This window comes from Silurus aristotelis (assembly GCF_946808225.1).
Source record: "Silurus aristotelis genome assembly, chromosome: 24".
NCBI classification, from domain to species: Eukaryota; Metazoa; Chordata; class Actinopteri; order Siluriformes; family Siluridae; genus Silurus; species Silurus aristotelis.
Genome location: NC_139597.1, coordinates 17,077,811 through 17,105,437, shown reverse-complemented (window position 1 = coordinate 17,105,437; position 27,627 = coordinate 17,077,811). Strand labels below are relative to the sequence as shown.

General features: G+C 37.3%; 1 protein-coding gene across 2 annotated transcripts in view; it reads right to left on the bottom strand.

Moving 5' to 3' along the window:
• Positions 1–27,627, bottom strand: part of grm8a (glutamate receptor, metabotropic 8a) — a 285,001-nt gene that overhangs the window by 84,394 nt on the left and 172,980 nt on the right. Inside the window, exons 5-7 of one of the 2 annotated variants that reach the window (XM_083528375.1) lie at positions 14,346–14,481; positions 12,901–13,055; positions 5,043–5,180 (exon numbers count right to left, since the gene is read on the bottom strand). In XM_083528375.1, coding sequence (XP_083384501.1) covers positions 5,043–5,180; positions 12,901–13,055; positions 14,346–14,481 — 429 coding nt within the window. The remainder of the gene's footprint in view (positions 1–5,042; positions 5,181–12,900; positions 13,056–14,345; positions 14,482–27,627) is intronic. The other variant, XM_083528376.1, reaches the window with a different exon arrangement.

Below are 27,627 nucleotides of genomic sequence, written 5' to 3'. Positions count from 1 at the left end.
GCGTGCAGTGAAGACAGCAGAGAGAAATGTGCAAAAGATAAAACTTTCAATGATTGAAAAACAATGGCATTCTCAAAAATAGGGAAAGATGGTGTTTGTGTTTCTGAATGATATTGCTGCTGATATTTGATCAATTCAACATGAAGTATAGAAGAGAACAATTTTAAACATTAGATACATTTAGTTAGGTAAAGACAATACGTGTGAAGTTAAAATGTGATGAAATTTCCGTTTTCTGTTTTTTTTTTTTTTTAACCAGTTGGGTATGCATTCATTACTTATGATCTGTAATCTCGGTTCAGCAGAAACAAAAGCACTTTAGCTTTTTCTTTTATGTATTTATTTATAATGTGTCCAATTAAAATGTTGTCTACACTAATTTCTTTAGTCTGGCAAACATCATTAATTCATGTTTTCAGGTACCGTAATTTCCGGACTATAAAGCGCACCCTTATATAAGCACCCACTGAATTTTACGAATATTTCTATTTTTAACATAAATAAGCCGCACTTGTCTATAAGCCACACACTGCGTGTGTGTGCGTGTGAGACTGAGGAATATGTCCTTATTATTTTCTGATGCTCATTTCTAAGTTTCTTTGACTAACCCATAACGCTGTTGCCAAGAAAAATAAAAAAGCACGAGTTTTGGAAACCTGTCTGTGCTTATATAATTTCTGTTGTAACTGGAGATAGCGAGCTCTCCCTTCACCCAGACTCAACGCGTTACAACGGCTTGTATCTAAACAGTAGCCTACCAAGAAAGTCATTGTTCACTGTCTTCCTCCTTCCTTTCACAACTACAGTGGTACCTTGACCTACGAGTGCATTAATGTTCGAGTTTTCCGAGGTACGAGCGGTCACTCGGTCTATTTTTTTGCAAAAAATTGAGGTAGGAGCTCGAGACGCCGCTGCTAGATGGCAAAGCGAAAATTAAGATAAGCAAAGAAGAAAAAGTTAAATTTTAAAGTTTAGGGATACGTAGTGTACAGGAGTGATAGTAAAAAACGAGTTTTCCCTCCACCTCCGCTTATCGCCTCTACCCCCCCTCCACACACACACACACACACACACACACACACACACACACCCCACCGGCGTTTTCGTTAGCTCAAGTCGTCTCATCTCCAAGGAAAATACACTGAATTAAACCTTATTATATCTTTACAAACTCTTTCTATTATGTTTTTATACAAGATTTGTTATTTAGAAATGTATTTTCCAATTTAATAACATGAAACATAAAACGGGGTGTCATTTTGGGGGTTGGAACGGATTAATGCCATTTTAAGTATTTTCAATATGGAAAACTGATTTGATGTGCGAGTAAATTGATATACGAGCTCGTCCACGGAACGAATTAAACTCGTAGGTCAAGGTACCACTGTATTTCTCTGGGGAGTTTATCTTTTGGTTTGGTCTAATGTTATGTCACTCAGTTTTTTGGCTTGAGGTTTGTGAAACTGGGAAAAACCCAGGAAAAATCCATAAATTAGCCACTTCGTTGTTTAAGCCGCGGGGTTCAAAACGTGGGAAAAAAGTAGCGGCTTATAGTCCGAAAAATATGATATATAATTGTCCAGACCTCAACTGGTGAGGAGGGTTCATTTACTGGACCTCAAGGATTTTCAGTTAAAGACTCCTGCTATAGACTGACAACAAAAATGCTCTTCATGAATCAAGACCAAGTCAGTTACTTGGCACAGTATATGATTGAAGAGCTGTTTTGAAGAAATAAGATAATCTAAATACTATAGTACAAAAACATTGTGTCAGAAGAACCTCTCCATCAGTATTATAAGCAATTAAAATCATTCATTTATGAACATTTTTGACACACTTTTATCACAAATCAGATCTCTATCATCACACCAAAAACATTTTGACCAATTCTCACTAACAGCATATCACATGCTTTCTCTGACATACATGAAACTGCTGAAGACATGTTTTTCAAAGTCCTGCTCATGCAGTCACACACTGAGAGGAAATCGATATCCATCCCTTTCTGCAAGCACGGGCTCACACACACCCATGGTTCCCTGGTGTTGCTGGGATTGACAGGGAAGAGAGATAAAACCACCTCTGCCACAGCCAGTTCTGCTCTTTTGGACTCACAGAATGGCCACAGATGACTAAGGGATAAACTACTTAATTTAATACTTTGAATATGTGGTATATATACTGTACAGTGTTTGTGATAAACACATTCTACTGTACCTATTGTTTCTGAGAGACACATGAAAGATCCTTTTGTTTATATGCAAAAATTCATTTAAATTTTTCATTTAAAAATAAGTTTTACTTTGACCAAACCTACTACAAATGTACTAAAGTTGAACTTTATTTTCATAAAAAAAAAAAAAAAATCATCCCCTAGCATGAATAAGAGCTTTACACACTCTAAGCATTCAGACGGTTTTTTTCCCCAAATATTCAGCTGAATATTTGGAATATTCTGACCTCGCGATCCGGTTCATCCCAGAGCAATTCAATATGATTTAGGTGCAGTGACTGGGCAGGTCATTCCATGATAGATACACTTCAGCTGACTGTTTAATCTCTAATTAAGGCTTACAGAGCTTGGAAGTATGCTTCAAGTCATTGTCTTGGGAAGTTTAGGTGTAGCTGCAGTCCAGATGGAATTGAATGGTGAAATGGAATGGTAGCCATGCTAGTTTATTTTTAATTTTTTTTCACTCAGAATAAGTCTTCAGCATTCCCTGCTCCAAAACAACCGCAAACTATTAAGCTTCCACCTCCATGTCTGACTGTGGGGGTGAGGCAGTCTGATAACATCATCTTCTGGTCTCCGTTTTTACAGCGGTTCTTTTGTTAGAGCCGAAAATGTCCAATTTGGACTCATCATGTCCATATTCCTGTGTTTTTTTGCCTTTTTGCATAGAAACATGAGGAACATGCATGTGTCTTAAAAGCCATAAAAGACGCTGTGTTTCCAAACTTCCTAAAGCACTGTATATAGATCTAAACGCCTATAACGCAGAATTTGTCCATCCAATGGCTAAGATTAGATTAGATTAGATCAGATTAGCCTTTATTGTCTCCCGTAGAAGTGTGCCTTGGGTGATCAAGAGAACACAGTTGACGCACATACATATACAAACTCCAATTAACATATAAATACATCCAAATCTGTATAACCAAATCTGTATATCCACACACACACACACACACACACACACACACACACACACACACACACACACACACACACACATATATACACATGTTTATTCACACACACACATGCTCAGTGATTTACAAAGCATTCCTATATAGGTATTACTATTTATCAGTGTTGGGCAACGTCACTTTTAAAAGTAATGCGTTACAATAATGAGTTACTCCCCAAAAAAGTAACTAATTTCTTTACCTAGTTACTTTTTATGGAAAGTAATGCGTTATATTACTTTTGCGTTACTTTTGCGTTACTTGTATCTCTTTCACGCCTTACAGGTGTAACAGGTGTAATATAGATAATTGCCATTAGGAAATAAGTTATATTAGGGCAAAAGACATGTGTGGGCTGCACACCGGTGATGTGGAGGGAGAACATACCTTTCGCTGTCATCTCATAAAACATCGTACAATTCCGTAAATATGACCTCGTCCTCGTCTACATCATTCTGTGCTTCATCATCAGCTTGAAACATTCTGAACGCTTTTACAAAGTTCGCGCTTTTATCAGTGACCGTGGCAGTTTATCTTCCCACAAAGAGCAAATGAGCTGTGAATTTGCTCTCTTTCTCCACTGCGATGGCATCGTACATGTGTCTCCCACGGAAAACGTTTATTCTGAGCAGTCAATAGAGCTGCAGTGGTGGAAAGTTGGCAAAAGTTTTCTATATTTCTGTCTCCATTTCCATATATGTAACATTATACACACACACACACACACACACACACACACACACACACACACACACACAGACACACACACACACATCTGTAGTGCTGTGCTTTGCATGCAGATGTTTTTTTTTTTTTTTTTTTAAATGGTATTTTTGCAGTTGACAAGAGCTTTTTACCAACACATAATCTACACTAAACCATTATTCCTTTCTCCTTTTCCTCGACTATTTAAAAATAATAATAACACTTCCATCACAGTGATGTAATGCTCTGGTTTGCCATCTCCGCATTTGACCAGCTTCTGTTCCCGCGGCTCGCACATATGAGTGCGCGATTCTACGTGACTACGTTCATTTTAATTCAGTATTTATTTTTTTATGCAAAATAATTTAACTGAAAAGTAACTTGCATTACTTTTTAAAAAAAGTAACTCAGATATTACTGTGTAAATTTATAAAGTAACGCGCTACTTTACTCGTTACTCCAGAAAAGTAATATTATTACGTAACGCACGTTACTTGTAACACGTTACCCCCAACACTGCTATTTATATTTCATTGAGGCACTTTTGGGTTATTGTAATATATGTGCACAATATAGGCATACAAAGACACACACACACACACACACACACACACTGTGAGTCAGGAAGAATGCACCTGTACAGGAAAGGAGACAAACACAAAGACACACACACACACACACACACACACACACACACACACACACACACACACACACACACACACACACACACTTTTCAAACCTTTTACTTATGGGGGGTTCTGCTACAGAAATAACACACATTCAGTATGAGTGTTTATCAGAACATTTAATAACCACTATGGTTTACGAGGACCCACCTTTCTGATCATCTGTCGAGTAACGTACAGATCTCGTACACACATACACACACACATTGATGGTGTTAAAGCTTTTTAGGTTTCAGAGTTTGTTTTTTTTCACAGAATGTGTTTAATGAAGTTCTTCTTCTCACCCAAACTCCAAGGAGTAGATGGTGTGACTTTAGTAGGCTGGTAAAGCCGTCAGTTCTACCACTTCTTATTTTATACCACTTGTATTCTTATATACAATAAACACAAACTGAAGATGTGTGAAGAAGAGAAGGCAGCACATCTTTGTCAATGGCGTGGATCTCTGTCGCTTACCTGTACACTTTTTGGAGCTCCCCAGCCGCTTGCCATGCATTCCAAGCTTGCAATTGAAATTTATCTCCCAAAACTCAGCGAACCACACATTTCTTCTGTTATTGGAAAGCGAGCGGCTTCGAAAGTAGCGGTCGAAGGCTGGAGAAGAAAAAAAATTGATGGTTTATTGACAATACAATAGATAGTACTAAGAAAAATCCAGTTAAGTCAACATTACTTCGAGGACAGTCCCTGTTTCTAATCTGAGAGATTTCGTGGTTATAATTCCATATACATTTACCAATACCTCCAGTATGAAGGTCCAGTGGGTAAGAACCCAAGAACAGGATCTCTCCTGTTCTTGGGTTTACGATCTTAGACATTCTTAGGATTCCCGCTTTAATCGTACGGGAAATTATGACTCTAAATTCCCCCAGGATTATAGCACTATATAATTTATGCAGTTATCTAAATCAACCAATCATGTGGCAGCAGCATAATGAAGAAGAAATGCAGATAAAGGTCAAGAGCTTCAGGTAATATTCACATCAAAGATACACACAAAGATAAAAAGATATGTAAAGATACATTGGGTAAAATATTGCTCCAGTAAAAGTGCTCCCTTTAAATCTTCACTTGATTAAAAGTACAAATGTATTTGCCTTCATACATAGTTAAGTATACAAAGCACTATGATTTATTATGGTTATAATGTTCCTATTTTCTTCCCGTGGGCTCACCACCTGCAGGAGGGACCGTAAGGGACGGTGCTGAGAGGATTGGGCAGCAGTCGAAGGCAGGGGGCCTTGACAACCCGATCCCTGGACACGGAGAAGTGTCTAGGGAATCTGCTTAGACTGCTGCCCCCCCGACCCCAATTACGGATAAGCGGGAGAAGATGAATGAATGAATTAATGTTCCTATTTTTGCCACAAGACTCTTTGCTTAATCAACTCAGTTTATGTGAAAAGACTCGGATTTTACTTTTTGCACATCAATCTATTAATAGAATGACATATATGAGTCAAACACTGATTAATATCTATTAAAATGATCATGAGCCGAAAACCTTCTTTGTTTTTACTTTTAAAAATTGTACAAATAAGTGTGGTGGAAAGTGAGATCCAGGTGATTTTTCCATCATTTATCCCTCTCAAAATGTTCCGCTTGCTGTTGATCTGACGCTGAACTGAATGTTAATGCTAAGTAGATACCACCAAGCAGCAATCAAAACAAGTTCAAAACAGAGCGTGTGCTCGACACCCTGATTGGTTGCTTGCTGTGTGTTTGACTAGTTTTTATCCGCACATAAAAAAAAAAAAAAAAAAGGAATAACTGATTTCTCAAAATGTAGTTAAGTAAAAAAAGTAAGACATTTGCCTTTTAATTGTAGTGAAGTTAAAGTAAAAGTCTCTTCAAATGACAGGCTGGATCGAGGTATTCTGTACCTGCTGATCTCCTGAGAACTTTTTTACAACGAATGGCAAAGTGGAACAAAACACAAAAAACATCTTGTGAGTGGAGAGTCTGCAGGCTGAATCCCCTTGTTGATGAGAGAAGTAGAAAAAGGTCCAGACTGGTCTGAGCTGACAAAACCTCAAATAATCGCTCATTTACAGAAGCTCTGAGCAGAGATACATCCCAGCATGCATAAAACATCACACCTTAAGGTGGATGGGCTACAACAGCAGAAGACTATATAATGTTTTACTCCTGCCAGTAAAGAACAAAGCAATCATGGGCACAGACTCAAAAAAACTAGACAGATGAAGACCTGGAAAAGACCTGGAAGATTTTTTTTAATCATTAACTGTCTAGAATGGGGGATTCTTGTGTCCACAGTGACCTCGGATTCTTGTTATTGGCTGACAGGAAAGCTTCTTCCTGGCACCTTCTCGTGCTTTCACCTCAAATGTTATTATTTTGTACACAAAACCAGCGAAAGGATTTCTATTAACCATTCTCACAAAAAGAGATTATACGAGTTACAATTTACTATAGCCATCCGGAAAGCATGATTTCTTAGGGACATGGCAACCTCGTTATTTTCTACTCACAGATATATCACACAGACAGTGTTTTTGGTTTTTCTCACCACCCTGTGTAAACACTAGAAACTGTTGTGTCTTTAATTCAAAAGTTATTAAAGTGCATGTTTTGTGTGTGTGTGTGTGTGTGTGTGTGTGTGTGTGTGTGTGTGTGTGTGTGTGTGTGTGTGTGTAATCCCATTATTTGTCTGCATATAAACTGATATGATGAATGATTTATTGAATGGTGTCTGACTCTGAGTTGATCTTGCCTTTTGAAAATCTAAGCATGGGTAAGTATATATGCAGACTTGTTGGCCACACATGTCTAAATCACATCAATAGATACACAGGGCTGCTGCTCAACTTAATTTTCTTCCCATTTACATTACTGAAAATAACCCTGTCCTGAAATCGAAGTTTCTTTTTCCCCTAGAAGTGCCACTTGGAATGTTCGCATGTTTTCATTTCATTTGTATAATCACCCTCTTTTAAAGGAAGCACTTACTGTAAGCATAAAAGCACGTGATCCGACGTTACTGAATACAAGCTGATAAAGGTGATCATTTTATCTCAAGGAGCTATTTAGGGAAAGATGTTGGGAAAGATGCCTGAAAAGAAGGTACTTCTGACAAGCATCTGCTCTCAGCATACTGCCTTGTAATTCACAGATAATTGTAAAGTCTAAAAAAGCTAATCAGACTATGAACTAAACTTGCTTTTGCTTGTTGATCAGCATTAAGTGAAATCCACTTATAATAAGTCTAAAGTTTGACCTTTGAACTATGAGCATGTATTTGAACCGTAAATATTATCAACAGTCTTCGTACTGTACTTGGGCAGTTTGTTCATTTTTACTTCCAATTTTGTATTTTTGTATATTTACAGTTTATTAAATGAAATAATTAATGTTTCTTGCTATTTTTGAATATTTTTTTTATATTCAAGTTTATAAAAAAATTTGGTGTTCTCAGCTGGTTCTTATACTTGTACACTTTTATAAATTTTTTTATATTCAAGTCTATTAAAGGTAGGTGTTTTAAGACATCGGTCCCCAACCTTTTTTGCGCCACGGACCAAATGAATGTCAGACAATATTTTCATGGACTGGTTTAATGTCGGACAATATTTTTACTTTAAGGTGTACAACAAAATAAAATGATACGACCATAAAAACTGGTATTTTCTAAATATAATAATAAACGCGAATCCACTGTGTTGTTTTTTGTTTATTTTGCTTGCTTGCTGGTTTCAATTTAGCGGTAATGTATTATGTGTTAGCGGCCGGAGCCCCTTTTAAAAAGGTAGCAGATGAAGGTAAGACATGTGACCGAGGCATCATGACCTGCATCAAGAGTGAGTCCTAGACACATGTGGTGGAGAGAATCCGGTAATTTTCCAAAATAAAACATTGTTCAGAATCAGATAATAATTGAAACGAAAATAATGTTAAGTTAAATATTTTTTCTGTGCGCTCCGGTACCAATAGACCCACGGACCGGCCCCGCAGCCCGGGGGTTGGGGACCACTGTTTTAAGATGCTTCCTGCTACATGTGCCATTGTACAAATATTTGTATATTTCAAGTTAATTCAAAAATTTATGTTTAGCTTTTTCTTGGTACTTGGTACAATTTTGTAAATATTTTTAATAGAATTGTATTTAATTTTTTTAAGGTGTTTTAATATTTCTCTTGATACTTGTGCATTTAATAAATGTTTATTCTTAATGCTTTTGTCCTTTGTTAATCATTTGCTAAAATTATGGGATGAATATAAAAAGATACATTTAAGCATTTTATTCGAAACTTAAACATAGAGGGAGACAAGTCGCCTGGCGTACATTTTGCATTTACGTTATAGACTAAGTTTGCTGTTATATTAATGCAAATGTTATTTAATTTATTCAAGTAACATTAACTGTGATAGAAGAGTATCTGCAAGAGTGAAAGTAAAAGTTTATAGGACTGTGGTAAAACCTGAGATGTTGTATGGTTTAAAGACAGTGGCAGTAAAAGACAGGAGGTGGAGCTGGAGGTAGCAGAGATGAAGATGTTGAGGTTTTCATTGGGAGTGACGAGGATGGACAGGATTAGAAATGAGTTTATTAGAGGGACAATGCATGTAAACGTTTTGGAGACAAGGTGAGGGAGGTGAGATTGAGATGGTTTGGACATGTGCAGAGGAGGGACATGGGGTATATCAGTAGGAGAATGCTGAGGATGGAGCTGTCAGGAAGGAGGAAAAGAGGAAGGCTAAGGAGGAAGTTTATCGATGTGGTGAGGGAAGACATGCAGGTGGTTGGGTTGGGAAAGGGGCAGAGTTAGAGGACAGTAGGGTATGGAGACGGACGATCCACTGTGGCAACCCCTAATGGGAGAAGCCAAAAGAAGAAGAAATAACATTAACAAAGGTGGACATTTCATATCAATGTATCAAGATTAAATTGTGCCAGCTAAAGGGTTCAGTGCACAGTCAAGAGCAGGACAGTCATTTGATTGTAATCAGTGATACAGTGATAGGGCTGGTGGAATTAAATGTGTTTGATTCACTAAAACAAAGCAGTTCATGAGTCATTTGTTTGCTATGCTTTAATAGAAAGATGACATTTCTTGCCATAATTTACAATAAAAAAAAAATAAAAAAATATATACTATATATATATATATATATACACATTATATATTTTTTTGTCATCACAACTCGGTCAAGGAAACTGATTAAATTTATATTTTATTCATTGAGGTACCAGTGCTGGGTACCCTGGTAGATCCTCCCCTGATTATTATACAACCTGAAACAACTGTACTGTACATATACTGTATCAGTTTTAACAACTGCTCTAGCTGCCTTAGCCAGTGTGAGGAGTGTGTTTGGCAAACAACAGATATTATAGCTATTTATAGAACATTTGGACCTGAAACAGCCTTAGTCAGAACAGAAGCAGGTATATACTAGCTAGTTAGCTATAAGTAGGGTTCCCATGATTGACAACAATTTAATAGTCTAAAAAGTGAGTCCCATGGCCATCTTTATCATTTATAAATTTTGTTTATTATATATGATTATTGCATAGTTGAGATTTTTGGATGACCAGTGGGTTAGTTCATCTTTCAGAAGAGTTTGAATAGAAACTTTCATTGCAGTGTTTTCCCTTTTTACCTCTGCAGTGCAGCATTACATTTTGAAATGCTATGACTTGAGTGATGAGGAATAGTTTTTCATATTTTTTTTTTGTCCTTGCTTACACTTGCACTGCACATGCTCAGATCCAGCTATAAAATATTTGCTGGGAATATCAGTGTTTTTTTTATAGAAATACTGCATGATTTTATTATTTAACTTTAATGATAGGGCAGGGCACCATGGGAAATCTCCCTTTTTTATGTTTTAGAGATTTACTTAATGTCAACATTTGCAAATATATTTATTTTTCAACACCATTTCTTTCTGCAAATATTAAAACTGAACACAATTCCCTCTTTTCGGTGACGTATCTCCTGTCTCAGGTGTAAGTGCTTTATTACTGCTAAACAGGCAGTTGTAAAAAGTACAGTAAATAGGTGTAAACGTACCAGTGGTGGGCCATCAGGGCCAGCAAGGCCTTCCATGACCTACATTTACAACCTAAATTTGTTCCATTAAATTGTATTAATTTATTCCCAACAGTTTATTCTCTTCGTTTTGAAGCGTTTCTCTTGGCTGCACTGCTTCCAGTACGTGTATGTGGATGTTAGATTTTTTGTCCAATCGGATTTCAGGAGCCACCAGGAAGGAGGAAAAGAGGAAGGCCAAGGAGCCATTTCATACTTCAACACCATTCAATTCCATCTGGACTGCAGCTACACGTCATCTTCACAAGACACTGACCTGAAGCTGAAGCATACGTCCAAGCTCTGTAAACCTTAATTAGAGATTAAACAGATTAAACAGTGCGCCTAAATCATGTTGAACCGGTCAGAATATTCAAAATATTCAACTAAATATATTTTTTTTATAAAAAAAAAAAATTAAGTTAAACTATAGTACTTTTTGTAGTATGTTTGGTCAAAGTAAAACTTCCTTTTGTCAAATTACCTTTTTTTTTGTTTTTGGCATATCAAAAAAATTAACTTTCAATAGATACAGTAGTATGTGTTTTCAACCCTGTACAGTATATATGCCACATATTCAAAATATATAATTAAGTAGTTTATCCCTTAATCATCTGTGGCCATTCTGTGAGTCCAAAAGAGCAGAACTGGCTGTGTCAGAGGTGGTTTTACTTCTCTTCTCTTTCAATCCCAGCAACACCAGGAAACCATGTGTGTGTGTGTGAGCCCGTGCTTGCAGAAGGGGATGGATATCGATTTCCTCTCAGTGTGTGACTGCATGAGCAGGACTTTGAAAAACACGTGTTCAACAGTTTCATGTATGTCAGAGAAAATCAAATGTCAAAAATGTTCATAAATGAATATTTTTAATTCCTAATATGCCTGAAAGAAAATGTTCCTGTTCATATCTAATATCCACAGGTTCTTCTGACACAATGTTTTTGTACTATAGTATTTAGATTATCTTATTGTCCATATTTTCGCCAAAATGGCTCTTCGATCATATAACGTGCCAACTAAGTGACTTGGTCTTGATTCATGAAGAGCATTTTTGTTGTCAGTCTATAGCATTACTTTTCTGTTACACATAAAACCTCCACAAAGCCAAGCTGATGTAGGTAATGTTGGAGACTTATTCTGGGTGAAAGGAACCAACATGGCAACCATTCCATAGTACATAGTACATAGTACAAGACAATGATCCGAAGCGTAAGTCCAAGCTCTGTTAGCATTATGTAGAGAGCAGAAAATTGACTGAAGTGCACCCAAATCCTGTTAAACTGCTCTGGGATGAACTGAATTGCAGGAAAGTAATCTCCAACTAGTGAAGAACTCACAAGAGGCATGGCAAAATCTTTCAGCTGACTGCCAAGAATGTGTAAAGCTGATATTCATGCTAAGGGAGGATTTTTCAATAAAAATAAAGTGGATCATGTGTGCATGCATTTGTTTCTCAAAAACTATAAAGACTACTTTAGGTGTTTTGAAGGCACTGTAATAATACATTAATGTTTCTCAACGGTTTCTCAACTGTAGTCTTAGGATGCTGGTCATAAACATTTCTGTCCTCAGCCAACCAGGCGAGTACGCATATTGAGAGGAAAAAAAGAATTTGGCCATGTCGTAAAAATTCCGAAAACTATTTAAATAAGCAGGAAATAGTGGATGGTTTTCCATTTCACAGTTGGTAAGCAGAGTGCTGACTGTTTTCTGTGCAAAGTGATTACTGGAGCATCTAAACAAAGCATTATCACGACTCATTAACGCAGTAAATATGGTGAACGTTTGGAATCGTGCCCTACTTTAAGCTGCCCAAATGAACAGTCTATTGCTTTGGACAACTCCAATGGGCTCTGGTAAAATACTTGAATTTCCAATGACTTAGTTAAGAAATAAATGCATTTTAATATGAAAACAGCGCTCTACAGTTATATTAAAGGAAAAACTCTTGTTAATCAGTTCATGGCTATGTTCAAATGTAGGCCAACCAGCAATCAGGACTGTCATTTAAAAAAAAAATGTTCATGAAGGTCAACCAAAGAAAAGAGAAAAATTTCTTTTCAAGCCAGTAAATGAAAAAAGTATAATTTCTTTGCATACCTGAGATCCAAGACAACCATGACTATGATTGTCCTTGAATATTAAAGAAATATTAAATTGAAGGATGAGAGTGTAGAACTTTGAACAAAGCTTCATACACTAGTACCAGACATGTTCCTGTGCATAAGAAGGAAAAATACAACAACGAAGTTCAACACTACCATCCACTGAAGCTCGCTTTGGCAGGATGGTGATTGCACCCTCAGCCACTTGCTCCTGCTGGTCCACTGGTGAGATCTTGGAGCCCCAACTGTCTGAACCGACCCACAGGAAGTGGCCTGTCAGGTTGTTCCTTTTGGCCGCATCTAGGACTCGTCTGCAAACGTAAAAAATGATACATGTACCAGCCATGAGAAAGAATTGCTGCTAATAGAACATCTATGTAATCCACCAAACACTGGCTATTCCCAGAACATTATTTATTCCAACTTTGAGCTAAAGAAAAAGTACATAATCACAGGAACACATCAGAAAAGCAACACAGGGCAATTCATTTAAAGAGGACGTATGAGTATTATTAGTAATGATAAGAAGAAGAAGAAGAAGAAAAAGAAGGAGGAGGACCAGAAGAATATGATGGAGAGGAAGAGGAAGAAAAAGACAAAGAAGTAGTAGAGGGAGAAGAAAAAGAAAAAAGAAAAATAAAGAAGTAGAAAGAGAAGAAGAAGGAGAAAAAAATGAAGAAGAAGGACTAAAACAAGATGGAGGAGAAGAAAAAGAAGAAGGAGGAGGAGTAGAAGAAGGAGGAGTAGAAAAAAAACAGTGATAATGAGAAGAAAGAGAAGGAGAAAAAGAAGAAAAAAAAGAAGAGGAAGAAACAGGAGAAGAAGGAGGAGAAAAGTAAAAAAAAAAAGGAGAAGAAGGAGGAAAAAAAAGGAGATAAAGAGGAAAAAGAAAGATCCTTACCCATCTTAAAGCTTAAAACTATGGAACCACACCAATTTGCATATTGCCTGAATAGGTCACCTGTGGACGCTATTTCCATGGTACTGCATTCTGCCATGACTCACCTAAACAATGCAACACTAATGCCAGGATGTTGTTTGTTGATTTAAGCTCAGCTTTTAACACAGTTAGCCATTCCAAGCTAATCTTGAAGCTGAAACAGCTTGGCATCAGCACAGATCTCTGTAATCGGATCCTGGACTTCCTAGTCTCACCCTCAGCACTGGGGCTCCTCAGGGATGCGTATTGTCCCCGCTCCTATTCTCTATTTTCACCCATGACTGCGTACCTGCCTATGAATCAAACATTTCATTGGCTCTGTACGTGTACCTGGCATAATAACAATAAAGTAAAATCTATTTTAATCTAAGAAGGAGAAGAAGAAAAGGAAAAGGGAGAAGAGGAAGATAAAGGAAAAGAAGAAAGAAAGAAAAGGAGCTAAAAGAGGGAAATGTTAGAAGAAGGAGGAGAAGAAGAAGAGGAAAAAGAAGAAGAAGAATATAGTCATAACAATAATAATAATAATAATAATAATCTCTCTCTCTCTCTCTCTCTCTCTTGCTCTCTCTCCTTCCTCTGTAGTGTGCATTTGTTTATTTCAAGCAGACGTGCACATGAGTAAAGAGCTTTAGTCACTGCTGCACTGGAAGAAGACTCCCACCTGATGTCATCCTCGTTGGCAAATATGATGATGGCCCGGGCGTTGGGAGTCTCCAGCAGCCGCAGGATGATCTTGTCGAATTCCCCCGGCTTTGGTTCCCGTGGGATTTTCAGAGACTGAGCGATACAAACCCCACCTTAAAAAAAAGAAAAGAAAAAAGAAATGAGGTTCGATTATATGGCAAGAAATGACAACTTGCTGAAATACTCGAAAGCGGGTCTAATAAATAGTCGCTTAATCTTTCGAATAGAGGCTTTGGAACAATCGAAACAATTTATTCTAGTAATATAGAGTCGAGGAGAGGAATATTTCATACATAATGTACACCATAATATCAAGCCCTCCTCCTCTGGCATTGGATTATATCATTAGTGTCTCACATTGGGATGAATGATGGACTCTCGCCTGCTTTGACGAAGAGCTTCCTCTGGATACTGTAGATTTCAAGAGCCACTTCGAGGCCAATCATTATGAAGCCATACGTTGTACATTCTGTTCTTCAGGCAAATACAAATTTTCCAAAATAAATGTCCCACTTGTGGATAATTATCATTTCAATACACATGTCCAAGCCAGTCTCCTCCCCCTCCTCGCTTATTACATCTATTAATGTCAGTGCAACAAAAGTCTAAAATGATATAGTTGGAGAAATGTTTGACAACTAATGAGGTTAATTGACAACAGGTCAATAAGATGATTGATTATAAATAGTGTATCTTAGAGAGGCAGAGTCTCACAGAAGTAAAGATGGACAGAGCTTCATCAATCTGTGAAAGAATATCAGAACGATGATCCTCAACATCAAATTGCCAAACAGTTAAATATATAATATCATTAAAAGTTTCAAAGAATCTGGAGAAATCTCTGTACACAAGGGTGAAAATCAATATCGGATGCCTGCGATCCTAAGGCCCTCGGGCGGCATTGCATTTAAAACCGTCATGATTCTGTAATAAAAATCACTCATGGGCATATTAACACCTCCAAAAAATCATTATCATCCACAAATGCAGGTTAAATCTCCCTACCAAGTATCCAGTACATATACAGTAAATGAGCATACAAATAATTTTATTATTAATATACGGTCTGCTGGCAAATTCTCAGTGTTTGGTCTTCTTTTGGGTCGGCGGGGGATTTCTGATTTCTCAGTAAGACACATGCAAAGGATAAGAGGAGACAGATTGACTGTTTTTTATTTTTTTATTTTGTAACTGCTGTTTTGTTTCTTATCCGCTTTAAGGAAGATCACTTCATTACGTGTGTCATCACATTACAAAACAAAGCTTTGGGTTTCGTTTACAAAAAAAAGTCATTATGAATTTGTAAACCCACAGTAAACCTTGGCTTCTGTGGCGTTGGTATGGCATGTGCTTTTATTGCTTTACGACTTAACAGCTCAAATGCTCAAATGCGTGAGGTGAAAAAGCCGAACACACAGCCCGAACCTCGTGGCCCGGTTGCACGGCAAGGCATCGGCATTGCAGCATGTTGCAGAGAGGAAACTGAAAGCGTTTTCAACTTGAAGTGAACAGATCTGTGAGAAGAGCCCCACCTGCTGATCACTGACGTAATTCTGTCGCGATGTGCCCGATCAGCTTTGACACATTTCCCATCAGGGAAAAAAAAAAAACATAATTTCCACACACTCAGCACACATCATGGTGGAAAAAAAGAAGTTTTATTTAATGTGCTTTCAAAACTGGTGCAACAGTTAGAAGAAGTACCACAAATTTGCTTTCTCGCTGTCTCTCAATTTTTCGACACAGATTTATGACCCCGTTTTGCTCTCTGGTCCTACCAGATCACTTCTAATGCCCTACTTCAGGATGGAGTTTCTGTCACTTAGAAACCACTTGTTGCTGCTCTGACATGAAAAGCCTAAGGTTGCAGGAAATTATCATGGATGTTTTCACGTATTAACCATAAAGATAGCTTTGGAGTCCAAGTGAACAGGTACCAGTAAAAGCCTCCACAGTTCCAAAATTATAGTGAATAAATATCCAAATGAAGATAAATGCTCTTTTGAGTCTGATTAATCACAAGGTTTGTTGAGTTCCTTTAGTTGTTCCTCACCTTTGTCACTTCTGGCTTGCTCATTAGGGATAAAATTAATACATGTAAACTGCACATTGTCAATATTTTTATAAGCTGCTTTATGACTATCAATTGCTACACTAATCAAATTTGAATTTAACTAAATGTCACATACTTTTCCATACTTCAGGCTATATAATGTCTGTCTAATGACTATTATGATGGCATTCTGAGAATTTTTCTTCCTGGCTAGATGATTTTAAAATCACAATTCCATATCACATAGATCCTAAACTATCTAGAGATGTACCAGCACCAGTTGGATCCCACTTCATGGAGATTCAGACACTGGACAGTGAACATTTAAAGGCTCTGGCATGGTGGAGTTTGGTTTGAATCTATAATGATCCCAGCTAATTCATGTGTTGCTCAGAAGCTCCCAGTTATACAACTCCAATTACAACTGACTGTATAAGACTGTAGAAAGGACATTATTCCTAATCACACACTGGTGCTCATGATATTTCTCATTCTTCAGTGTTTGTAATGTTTAATGATTTATAATCACGCAATTGTTCTCACCCAAATGACAATGGGTTGTTTTTAGACTGGTTTCTTTAAAGAAGTTTTTTGTTTTTTTTTACATTGTCACCCTTGTTACATATGGGGGATAAATACACAAATTTAAATATAAATGAATTATGTTTCATAATTCTTACATTCTATAAACCTGCTTTTAAGACAATGTCCAATGTAAAAGTTGCTATAGAAATAAACATAAATTGAATATTCTCACTGGTTTATCCACTATATGGACAAATGTTTATGGACACTTGACCATGTGCATTTTAAACATCCCATTCAATATTTGCTCTTATAATAATCTCCAATCTTCTAAGAAGACTTTTGGGGATTTGTGCTCGCTCAGACACAAGGGTGTTATGGCAGATGAAGAGGCCGTGGAGTGCAGTCAGCTTTCCAAATCATCCCAAAGGTCTTCAATAGGAGGTCAGAGCTCTAAAGCAGGAGATCTTCTATTCCAAGCCTGGTAAAAAATATCTCCATGAAGCTGACTTTGTGCAGAAGGGTTTCTTCATGCTAGAACTGGGTTGCTCTTAGTTTAAGTGAAGGCAAAATTTCATTCTAACTCAACTCAAAAGACATCTGATACAATTGTGTGCCTATAAAGGTTTTGGGAAGAACCACATCTGGCCTAAATCCCATTAGTTTCCAATATAGTGTATATTCTTTGTAATATTACAAAATAAGGTATATATTCATGGAGCTGGCTTTGTGCACAGGGGCACTGTCATGCTGGAACAGATTTGGGTCCAGTAGTACAAGTGAAGGGAAAATGAATTTCTTCTGCATCCTATAATATTGGGAATTCGGAGAAGATCCACACAAGGCTGGAAAAACTCCAATACATTTTATCCATTAAGTGAATCTGAGAAGTGAGATGATAGAAAGTTTGCACAGATCTGTTACTTGTACACATGCAAGCGAATGAACTGGCTTGGCTGATATAGCGCAGTAATTAAATGATCCATCTTCCTGTTGGGGGTGGGATCAGTTCTCGCTTTATTCATCTATAATGATTTGATTATCAGTGCTCTATGAATTGCAAAGGGTTTTCAGCGCTCTGTGCCAGATGGCTAAAGCTATAACTCATTTCTATCGGCCATTGGCAATTCGAAATATCTTTAATTAAAAACTGTTCCCTGGTTTACAGTGCTGAGTGCTTTGCGTTGGATAATTAGACTTTCTGTCCCAGGCATAGGGGTTCTAGTGTAGTTCAAAAAGGACATGGGGATAGAAATCTTAAACTCATTGAAGAAACCCCTTTACGAAATAACAATATAATTAAAAAAGATTAATGAATTCATTAAAACACACTACATTACATGACTTTTCTAATGCCAGTTATGCACTTTTGCAGCAAAAAAATTAAAAACTCTCCTGTTGTCATTTATGATATTGAGAGAAATCGCAAATGTGGATTAAGAATTCAGACAGCGAGCGCACGCATTCAACGACTCCGGGGTTTTCCGTGTTGACGGATCAAAACGCTTTGATTGGACACCGAGTCCTTAATAAAAGTGTGTGATATTAAACAGTAATGCTCCAATTTACTCTAAAATATAACACATTTGAAGTCAGAGTGGTTGCTTGAATACAGTGTTGGGTGATACTGTTGGGCGTTATTGTAACGCAGTTACTTTTGACCGTAACTAATACTGTAACGCATTACTTTTAAAATAAAGTAACTCCGTTTCCGTATGGTGCGTTACCCGTTACTTTTTTAAATAAATGAATTTGGGCTGAAGTGTAGCCTACAGTCTAACCTGTTTACAGCAGAGACAGAGAAATGTAGTTAAGTGCGAAACTTCAAACAAAACATTTATTTGAAGTAAAATTGCAGATTCTAAAAACTACTTTAAAATACTAAAAAGTACTCAAAAAACACTACTCAACGCGTAACAGTAACGCGAGTAAATCTAATTCTTTACTTTTTACCTCTAGGAGCCATTTAGGAATGGCTTCAAAATTGCCCTGTAACGTTCACCTGATGGGGTTTCCCGAACTTAATACAAAGGGCAGCTTCACACAAGCAGCTTCTATAAAGGCGACCGAACAGAGCAAGATAGAATCCGGTAAATCGGCACGATAAATATTTTATTATTAGCCATGAATCTTTGATGTCGATCGAGCGACTCATACGGGCCGAGATTTTTTTTTAATTGGTTTGCTGCTTTCGGTCTTTTAAGTGAGAGAAAATGGTTCAGACGCCAGTGTTGGAGAATTTAGTGCACTTACACACAGGCACTGGGAGTCTGTTTATTCAACACTTCGATCCATCCGCATGCACACAATCCGAAAATGTCACGATCCAATGTGAATCCTCCTACTCACACACTGTGTGGCACACGGCGCTTATTCACCGCCATATGCTATCGTTAGACACCGCAATACTGTTTTTTTTAGAAGAACAGCGGCTTGCGCAAATAAATCCTGTGAAGCACACAAATACCATTTGACACAGAGCCCCCTGCTGCACTACACCGAGGCCGGAGCAGGTTACATAAGCCTTGCCTGAGTCAATAGCATAATGCAGTGCTACTATAGCACATCAAGCTCGCCCTGAGCATCATTTGTGCTTGCTGTAAAGCCTAGCTGAATACACTTCACTATAGCAGAATCATCTCTATTCCTAGCCTTTACATTTATCATATCTATACTGATTTGCTGACAGATCCATGACAGACTTCTAGTTTTACAATATGATATCACACAAGTGCGAGTCATTTCTTTTGACACCTTAACTCTGAACTGTCACTTTAACTCTGAACTTGCACAGCACAGTGTCACTTTATGCCACATTATACTGCACCACTTTAAGAACAAATAACACAAATCCCTTTCTAGCAAGACCATGTATACACAGATGGTCCCCGAGTTACAACGGTTCGATTTTTTAGATCCTAAGATATAGATTTTTTCGATCTTACGTTGACGAGAGCAATACGACAAAATTGTAAAAGTATAAAACATTTCACCGAAACAAGCACAGGCAGCAGTGTACGATGTACGATACATTAGAAGTGCAGCTGGGATGAGCATATCTCTCGCCCTGTGAGATTCCTCGCTCTTGCTGGCGGTCGACGGAGTAAAGATGTCTCAGTGTGTATTTTTTTTCTGTTACAAACAGTTTCAAACAGCAATTTCTGTGATAAAATCGTGTCTTCTAAGCGCCCAAGTATGTCTATTGCTGGTATTGAAAAAAAAGAAGAGGGAAGCCATCAGTTTAGAGCAGAAATTGAAAATTATAAATCAGCATGAAGCAGGAAAGGCTGTCACAGTCATTGCATAACTTTGACTTTGTAATGTATCTTCATCGTAAGTAGAGGACTACCTGTATATATTTTATAACCTGTATATATTTTTCAAGAGTGTGTACACATAAATGATATTATATTATATCTTAACCTTATTCTCATACTTTTTAATCATACTATATTTAATATTCATACTTTATACTTATTTTATTTATTTACTTTTTTCAATCCTTATATTCTATTTTTTATGTTTACAGTCGCAAAAAGCATTTCACTGGGGGAGCGGTCCAGGTCTGTATGAACGTGTGTGTGACAAATAAAATTTGAACTGAATAAATTGTGTTTAGCTCAGCACATATCCGTGGTACAATATGCTAAATCGGTGATGTTACTGTTGGTTTGTCTAACCAAGTTGGGAACGTAAAGGACGGCATGACCTCCAGCCCAGCCTGCATCTCAGTCAATAACCGCTGATCAATTCTACTGGATTACTCAGGGGAACGTGAAGTGGACTATCAGGTGACGTGTGGGTACGGCTTACAAACAGAGAAAATGGTTGTACATTAGCGGCGGGGGGGGGTTGAGATCAGGTCAAAACACATTGAAGGTCATAGCACATAGCCTTCAAGTGAAAACGCTTTTGTTTTGTTTCTTGCTGCTGCAACTCAAACAGCATGTTTTTTTTCATTCATTATTTGGATCAGTGCAATTTGTCCTACAGATTTCAGTACCTTTTCTCTCATCTCAACTTCTTCCAATACCACGTAATGAAAAAGAACTTCTAGCACTATCATTGGCTGATTCCTAAAATATCCAGTTAAATTCACAAACCAAACATCTATTATTTATTACTTGCCTTTCTGAATGCACATCATCTCTAAAGCTGTTAGTTGATGGTGTGTTTATGATGTGCCTAGATAAAGGTCAAAAGAAAGAGGTGCGTTTTATTATCCATCTGAATAGTTGCATTTATTTGTCGTATTTACATTAAAGCAATGTGAAATTCTTTCTTTGCATATCCCAGCACATTAGGAAGCTGGGGTCAGCCATGATGCATAGTGCCTGGAGGAGAAAGGGTTAAGAGCCTTGCACAGTGACCCACCAGTAGTAGATTGTTGGTGCTGGGGCAACCGTCTGATCAGTAACCCAGAGCCTTAACCCATTTATCACCCATATTATTTTGGGGGTTGTGAAGCACCATGTTCCTCAATTTCGTCCACCATTCCATCGTGTGAGATCACTATGCAAGCATATGAAATAAAGACAAGCCGGAACTATTCAATTAAATTTATTCTTATTTGTATAGCGCTTTTTACAATGGACATTGTCCCAAAGCAGCTTTACAAAGATAAAGCGCTTATAAAATAATGTACAAGTTTGTTCCTTGTAATGGTAAATTTATCTCTAATGAGCGAGCCAGTGGTGACTGTGGCAAAGAAAAACTTCCTGAGATGGCATAAGGAAGAAACCTTGAAAGGAACCAGACTCAAAATTGAAGTAATCTTTATCTGGATGGCTCCAAAATACAAGGTAAAGTGTATCTACAAGAGTGAAAGGAAAAGTTTATAGGACTGTGGTGAGACCTGAGATGTTGTATGGTTTAGAGACAGTGGCATTGAGTAAAGGACAGGAGGTGGAGCTGGAGGTAGCAGAGCTGAAGATGTTGAGGTTTTCGTTGGGAGTGATGTGGATGGACAGGATTAGAAATGAGTTTAGTAGTAAAGGAACAGCACATGTAGGACGTTTTGGAGACAAGGTGCAGAGGAGGGACATGGTGTATACAGTATCAGTAGGAGAATGCTGATTCTTCCTGATGGAGCCATAATGAAGGAGGAAGAAGAAAAAGAAGAAGGTATACAAGGGAAAATGGTACACTAAAATGTTGTAAAATTATACTACAGTGAGAACAACCCAATAAATACAAAACATACAGACAGAACACTGAAAGCAAAATGGGATGACGTAATGAGGTGTATACTGTAGGTTACCTTCAAACTGTCCATAAACATTTGGCATTTTAAAGTCATTAAAACAATTTTAATGATTTGAAATAAAGGCAAATTGAGTTTTTTTTTTTTTTTTTTTATGGTTCAGAAAAAAAGCTTAACTCTTTTGTCCAGCCTTTCTTAAAAAGTCTGTCTTTAAATGTGCTTGAGTTTGTGCAGTTTGCTGTAGAGCTCTGACTAGCACACTTTCTGATGGAGTGGCCAAGTATGTCTCCAGACCTGAACCCTATTGAGCACCTGTGGGGCATCTTCAAGTGAGAGGTGAAGAAGTGGCTTGTGTGTAACATCCAGCAGCTTCGTGATGTCATAATGGAGGAGTGGAAGAAGATCCCAGCAACAACCCAGGAGGATTAAGTAAGTGCTACATAAAAATGGTGCTCACACACAATATTTACACTTTGGACACAATTTTGACATGTTTACTAACCCTGGCTGTATATTGAGTTATTTTTAGTTCACATTGACTAAAACATATCCAAGCTTTATTTCTATAGTATGGTCCTTTGAGAAGATATACTACAATGGTTTCTGTAATATAAGGGGTGTACTCACTTTTGTGAGATACTGTATATTAAAATATAAGTCACTTATTCTGCATTTTCACTGGATTTGATGGACACATTTAAGAATGGTTTATCTTATTTATATAACTGAGCAGTTGAGGGCCTTGCTCAGGGGCTTAGCAGTAGCAGCTTGATGCTGGTGGTGGGATTCAAACTCTTAATCTTCTGAGCAAAAATTCCACCATCAGATCCACTGTGCTTTTTATAAGTTTTATTTTTTTTATACCACAGCATGATTTACTTCTTGAATCTGATTGGTTGGAAGGTGTGCATTATGCAAGTTCTATGGAAACAACTCATTCACAGAAATGTTGTTAGTAATGGAAGTATTGCAAATTGTGTCATTAATAAAGCAAACATTGCAATGTTCAACAAATTGCTGTTGTATAAGTGGAAGAACGCACTACACTCTGCATTGTTATAGGGAAATAATCCACTTCAGGTCAGGATTTAGATCATGTCAAACTTTTTTGCCTGTCATTTTCTTTCAACGTACTTTGTACAAAGATTGTGGATTCTATGCAACTCATTTCCAGCTGCTTTATAGGCAGACGGTCCCCTTTAGTTCAGACCTCAAAAGAGTTTAAATCCATTTCATGACACCATTCAGTCATCACAGAATCCCACGGCCCAACAACCATGAAACGATTTGAAAGCATCAGTGATTGATTGCCCTATTGTCCTGCAGGTACGAGGGACTTTTTGTTTTTATCAGAAATTTTTATCCAAATATGGTGATTCTGATGGTGAGAATAAGCAGGGAGTTGGATTTTGTTCCTATCTAAACATCATATGTGATACAATTGTTGTCCGGTCAAATTTGGGTGCTGTCATTTAAAAAAAGCAAAGGCAGTGCGATTGCATTCATTATATGAATTGTGGCCATTGACAGACAAAAAGCAATCAAGAAAGGCAAATGTGAGACGATGATTGATGTGCAAAATATTAAATGCTAATGACAATTTGCAGAAATTGTGACACAGGTCCCAAAAACAGCTATGTGCCTCGAATCGGTGAGTTGATTGTTGAGTTTGAATCTTAGCAGTACAAAGACAAAATGAATTTGTGGCAATTGCCTGGCTGTTTTTCTTTGGTGGGAAGTAGTAGCTCAGTGGTTATAACTTTGGGTTACCAATCAGAAGGTTGGAGGTTCAAGGCCTGGTATCTCCAATCTGTCACTCTGGGCTATTGAACCCTATGCTCCAAGGGTGCTGTTGCATTGCTTACACTGAGCTTCCTAACATCACCGGGTTATGTGAAGGAAGAATTTGGCTGTTCTCTAGTCAGAGGTGGCAAAAGTAAACACATCCTTCACTCAAGTAGAAGTACAGATACTCATGTTTTAAAAGACTCTGGTAAAGTTGAAGTTCTGACTGCACTTTTTCAGTCAAGTAAAGAAGTTTGGGCTTGTACTTAAGTAAAAAGTAGTCATTACTACTACCTGTTCTAGTGTCAAGCTGGTAACTGAACCTCACATTATATTAATGTAATAATACCAAATAATTTTAAATGCTGTTACCTAATGAATGTATTCAGGCTGAACATCCACCATATAGAACACAAGCAGAGAAAAGATAATGATGATCAGATGATCAGGAATGTCTCTGTTCTCACTCATGTTTGCATCACTGACTCCCTCTGTCTCATCTACGTTAACCCCAGACTTCTTGTTGCCTTCTGCCTGCTCATTGTTAGCTTCATAAACTAGCCTACGTCTTTGTTGCGTGAGAGGCAGGAAATTATACACCAGTGGCTGAAAACCTATTTTTTAATCACCAAATAGATTAAAACTAAAGTCTGGTTTGAAAATGTAAGCAGAAGAAAAGACAGATATTTGTGTAAAAAATGTTAAAAGTTGTCTTAAAAATTATTAGTAAAGGAAAGTGCTGACTCCAGAAAAATCTACTTTAGTACAATAGCAAAGTATTTGTATTTCGTTACTTCCCACCTCTGGCTGTAGTGTACATCTGACAAGGAAACGGCCCATTTACCCCCCAATCCCCCCACCCCCATCCCTTTTTAAAAATGTAGTTTGGTTTATCTCACAGTGATCCATGGTCTTTCATATGTGCATTCTTATACATAAAAAACAGAAAAGTGGGATTCATTTGCAAATTGTATTTTTTTTTTCATAAAAAATCTTAAATGGCAACCCAATGGTGAACATGGGCAAAATTCCAAAACAGAAATACCGTTGAAAAAAAAGAACAAATCAAAGCAACAGTGCTACCAGTGGTGGGTTATGCATTTGATACCTGGGCCTTCATTGAGGACTTACCCAACTTAATCCACCTCTTAATACAACCAATTATAGAAACCATCAATACTCCACAAAAACGCAATATAACAACGTGTGGCATTACAGAGAGAGGGGCATTTCACATATGGAGGGTGAAAAAAATGTATTAAAGCAAGAAACCCAGTTAAGACTCCAAACCGCTACACTGCACACTACTACAACTGTGCACCTACATCGTCTGGAGAAGTTCAGAATCAATATTTTTCTAAAAACATGACAAAAACATTAAAATGTAAATAAAATACAACCTATTCATCAGAGATGCAGACTCATAATTTGCAGCGCCCCTCAGAGGCTGTAAGCCAGTGGTACCGCTCGTATTCACAGGTCTGGAAGTGGTGAACAAACCCTCTCCCAAGCTGAGACAAGCTAGCTAGCTTCGATGTCTAGCTTTTCTGTAAAATGGATTTTTAAGTATGTCTGAGACCAAAACAATTTCTCTTCCTCCGTAGGCATAAAAAAGTCTAACTCAGATGTATTAATGTGTGCAGAGCAACACGTGTTTTACCAGTCAAACTGTTATAGCCCAGTTTGACTGGTAAAACACGTGTGCAGAGCAACACGTGTTTTACCAGTCAAACTGGGCTGTAACAGTTTCCCTCTGACCAACCAATCAGAGGACGGAAAAATGCTGACGCTATTCTGGGCCAGCTAGCTGCCCTGTGAGGCGAAACAGAGTGTGCGCTTGACTCTGATTGGTGGATTGCTTTGTGTTTGACCAGTTATGTTTTATCTGCTCCTAAATAAAAAGCAACAACCATTTTCGCAAAATGTAGTTGAGTAAAAAGTTAAATATTTGACTTTGAAATGTAGTGAAGTTAAAGTAAAAGTCTGTCCAAATGAAAATACTTCAGTAAAGTACAGATACCCGAAATAGCTACTTAAGTACAGTAGCTAAGATTGCAACGATTATATATATATATATATATATATATATATATATATATATATATATATATATATATATATATATATATATATATATATATATACTTGCCAGCATGATAATTGGTGTAGTGTAGCAGACATTCTTACTTCAATCACTTGGAACATTGGGTCTGCCCAGTCTATACTTTTTCCTGTTGCTAACACAAAATAATCATCATAACTACATGACTAACTTCAGGCTGTTATGTGTGCCACAGAGAAGACTTTAAACTCTATGGATTTCAGGGACATTCTTGTGTTTAAGTGAAGGTGTGTAAAAAAAAAAAAAAAAAAAGAGAGAGAAAAAAAGATTTTTACCAAAAAATTGGCAAACTAGTTAGAAAAAGTAATTTAAAATATAATATATTAGAATGATGAGGTAAACAACATCTGCAATATTTTAAAAATAAAGTTATTTGAGCAGGAGGCTTGAATCTTCTCCGCAAAATAGTTGCGGTAGCTGCAGGCTTTTATTCTGGCTAAATTAGAGGCATAAGTGATAGCTGATTGAAGACTAACAAGGTGTAATGATTAAAAAGTGAAATTAGGTGAAACCTCCTGTGACATAGTGAGTGTATGAAACATGTAACTGAAAAAAAAAACATACAATGTCTTTTTTAAGATAACTTTATTCATTGTTTTCTTTTTAACTTTTTTAGTCACATGAAGGTACATAAATAAGTAAAAGCAAAGGGAAATTAGACAAATACGTGTTCGTTTGGTAATGATGATTCTCTTTGTTTCATCTTTTTCTCTGGAGCTTCCTAGTAGGAGAGGCCGGCCTGAAACCAGGAAGCCATATTTATTCCATCCATAGTAGGGGAGGAGTTTATTAAGTGAGAGTTTGGAGAATGTTTTTTGAACATTATCTTGGATGCATGTCTTTTCAAATGCTCATTAGCTGCTAATGACAATGTTGTAGCATAATGTTGAAGATCTTCTAATACTCAAATGATGTTTAGGCTAATGAGATTGTAACTGACATTGGTCTGTTTGAATTTAAGGGGAGGAGCCTCACTTATAAAGAGCCTAATTGTCAAGAGGCGGGAAAGTCTGCATAATTAGAATGTTTCCGATAATTAAAAACTACCCAGCCGAGTTATTACACACAAATAATAAAGATCTGCATGTATTGTTTCATCTTAATACTAAGAAAAATTTTCTAGGGAAAGTCTTTCGACTTTAGGACTAAAGGTCATGAGTTCAAATCCCAGCCACACAAGCTGCTACTTATGGTCCCTGGAGCAAGTTCCCCATAAACAATTTGTTCTTCTCCCAACAATTAGACCCTCCAACACTTTTCTCTGTACAATAAACTCTATCAAAGTGTAAAGTAAACAAACTTTTACTAATCTTTTTATACTGTATTACTTAACTGGAGTCCATGCTCACCGTTGTTCTTCTTGGTTCCATTTCAGGACGAGACTCCTGCGATTTCCCTGTTCACTAAGGACGTGAATCTCCATAACTGTGGCCGATGCGATTCACATCTTGATGCATCGCCGTTGATATGATACATTAAAGATACATATTAAGCAGCTACCGATGCGATACGATTCACCCCTGTTATTAAGCAGTGCGATCCGATTTTGATTTGATCCAACACAATGCAGT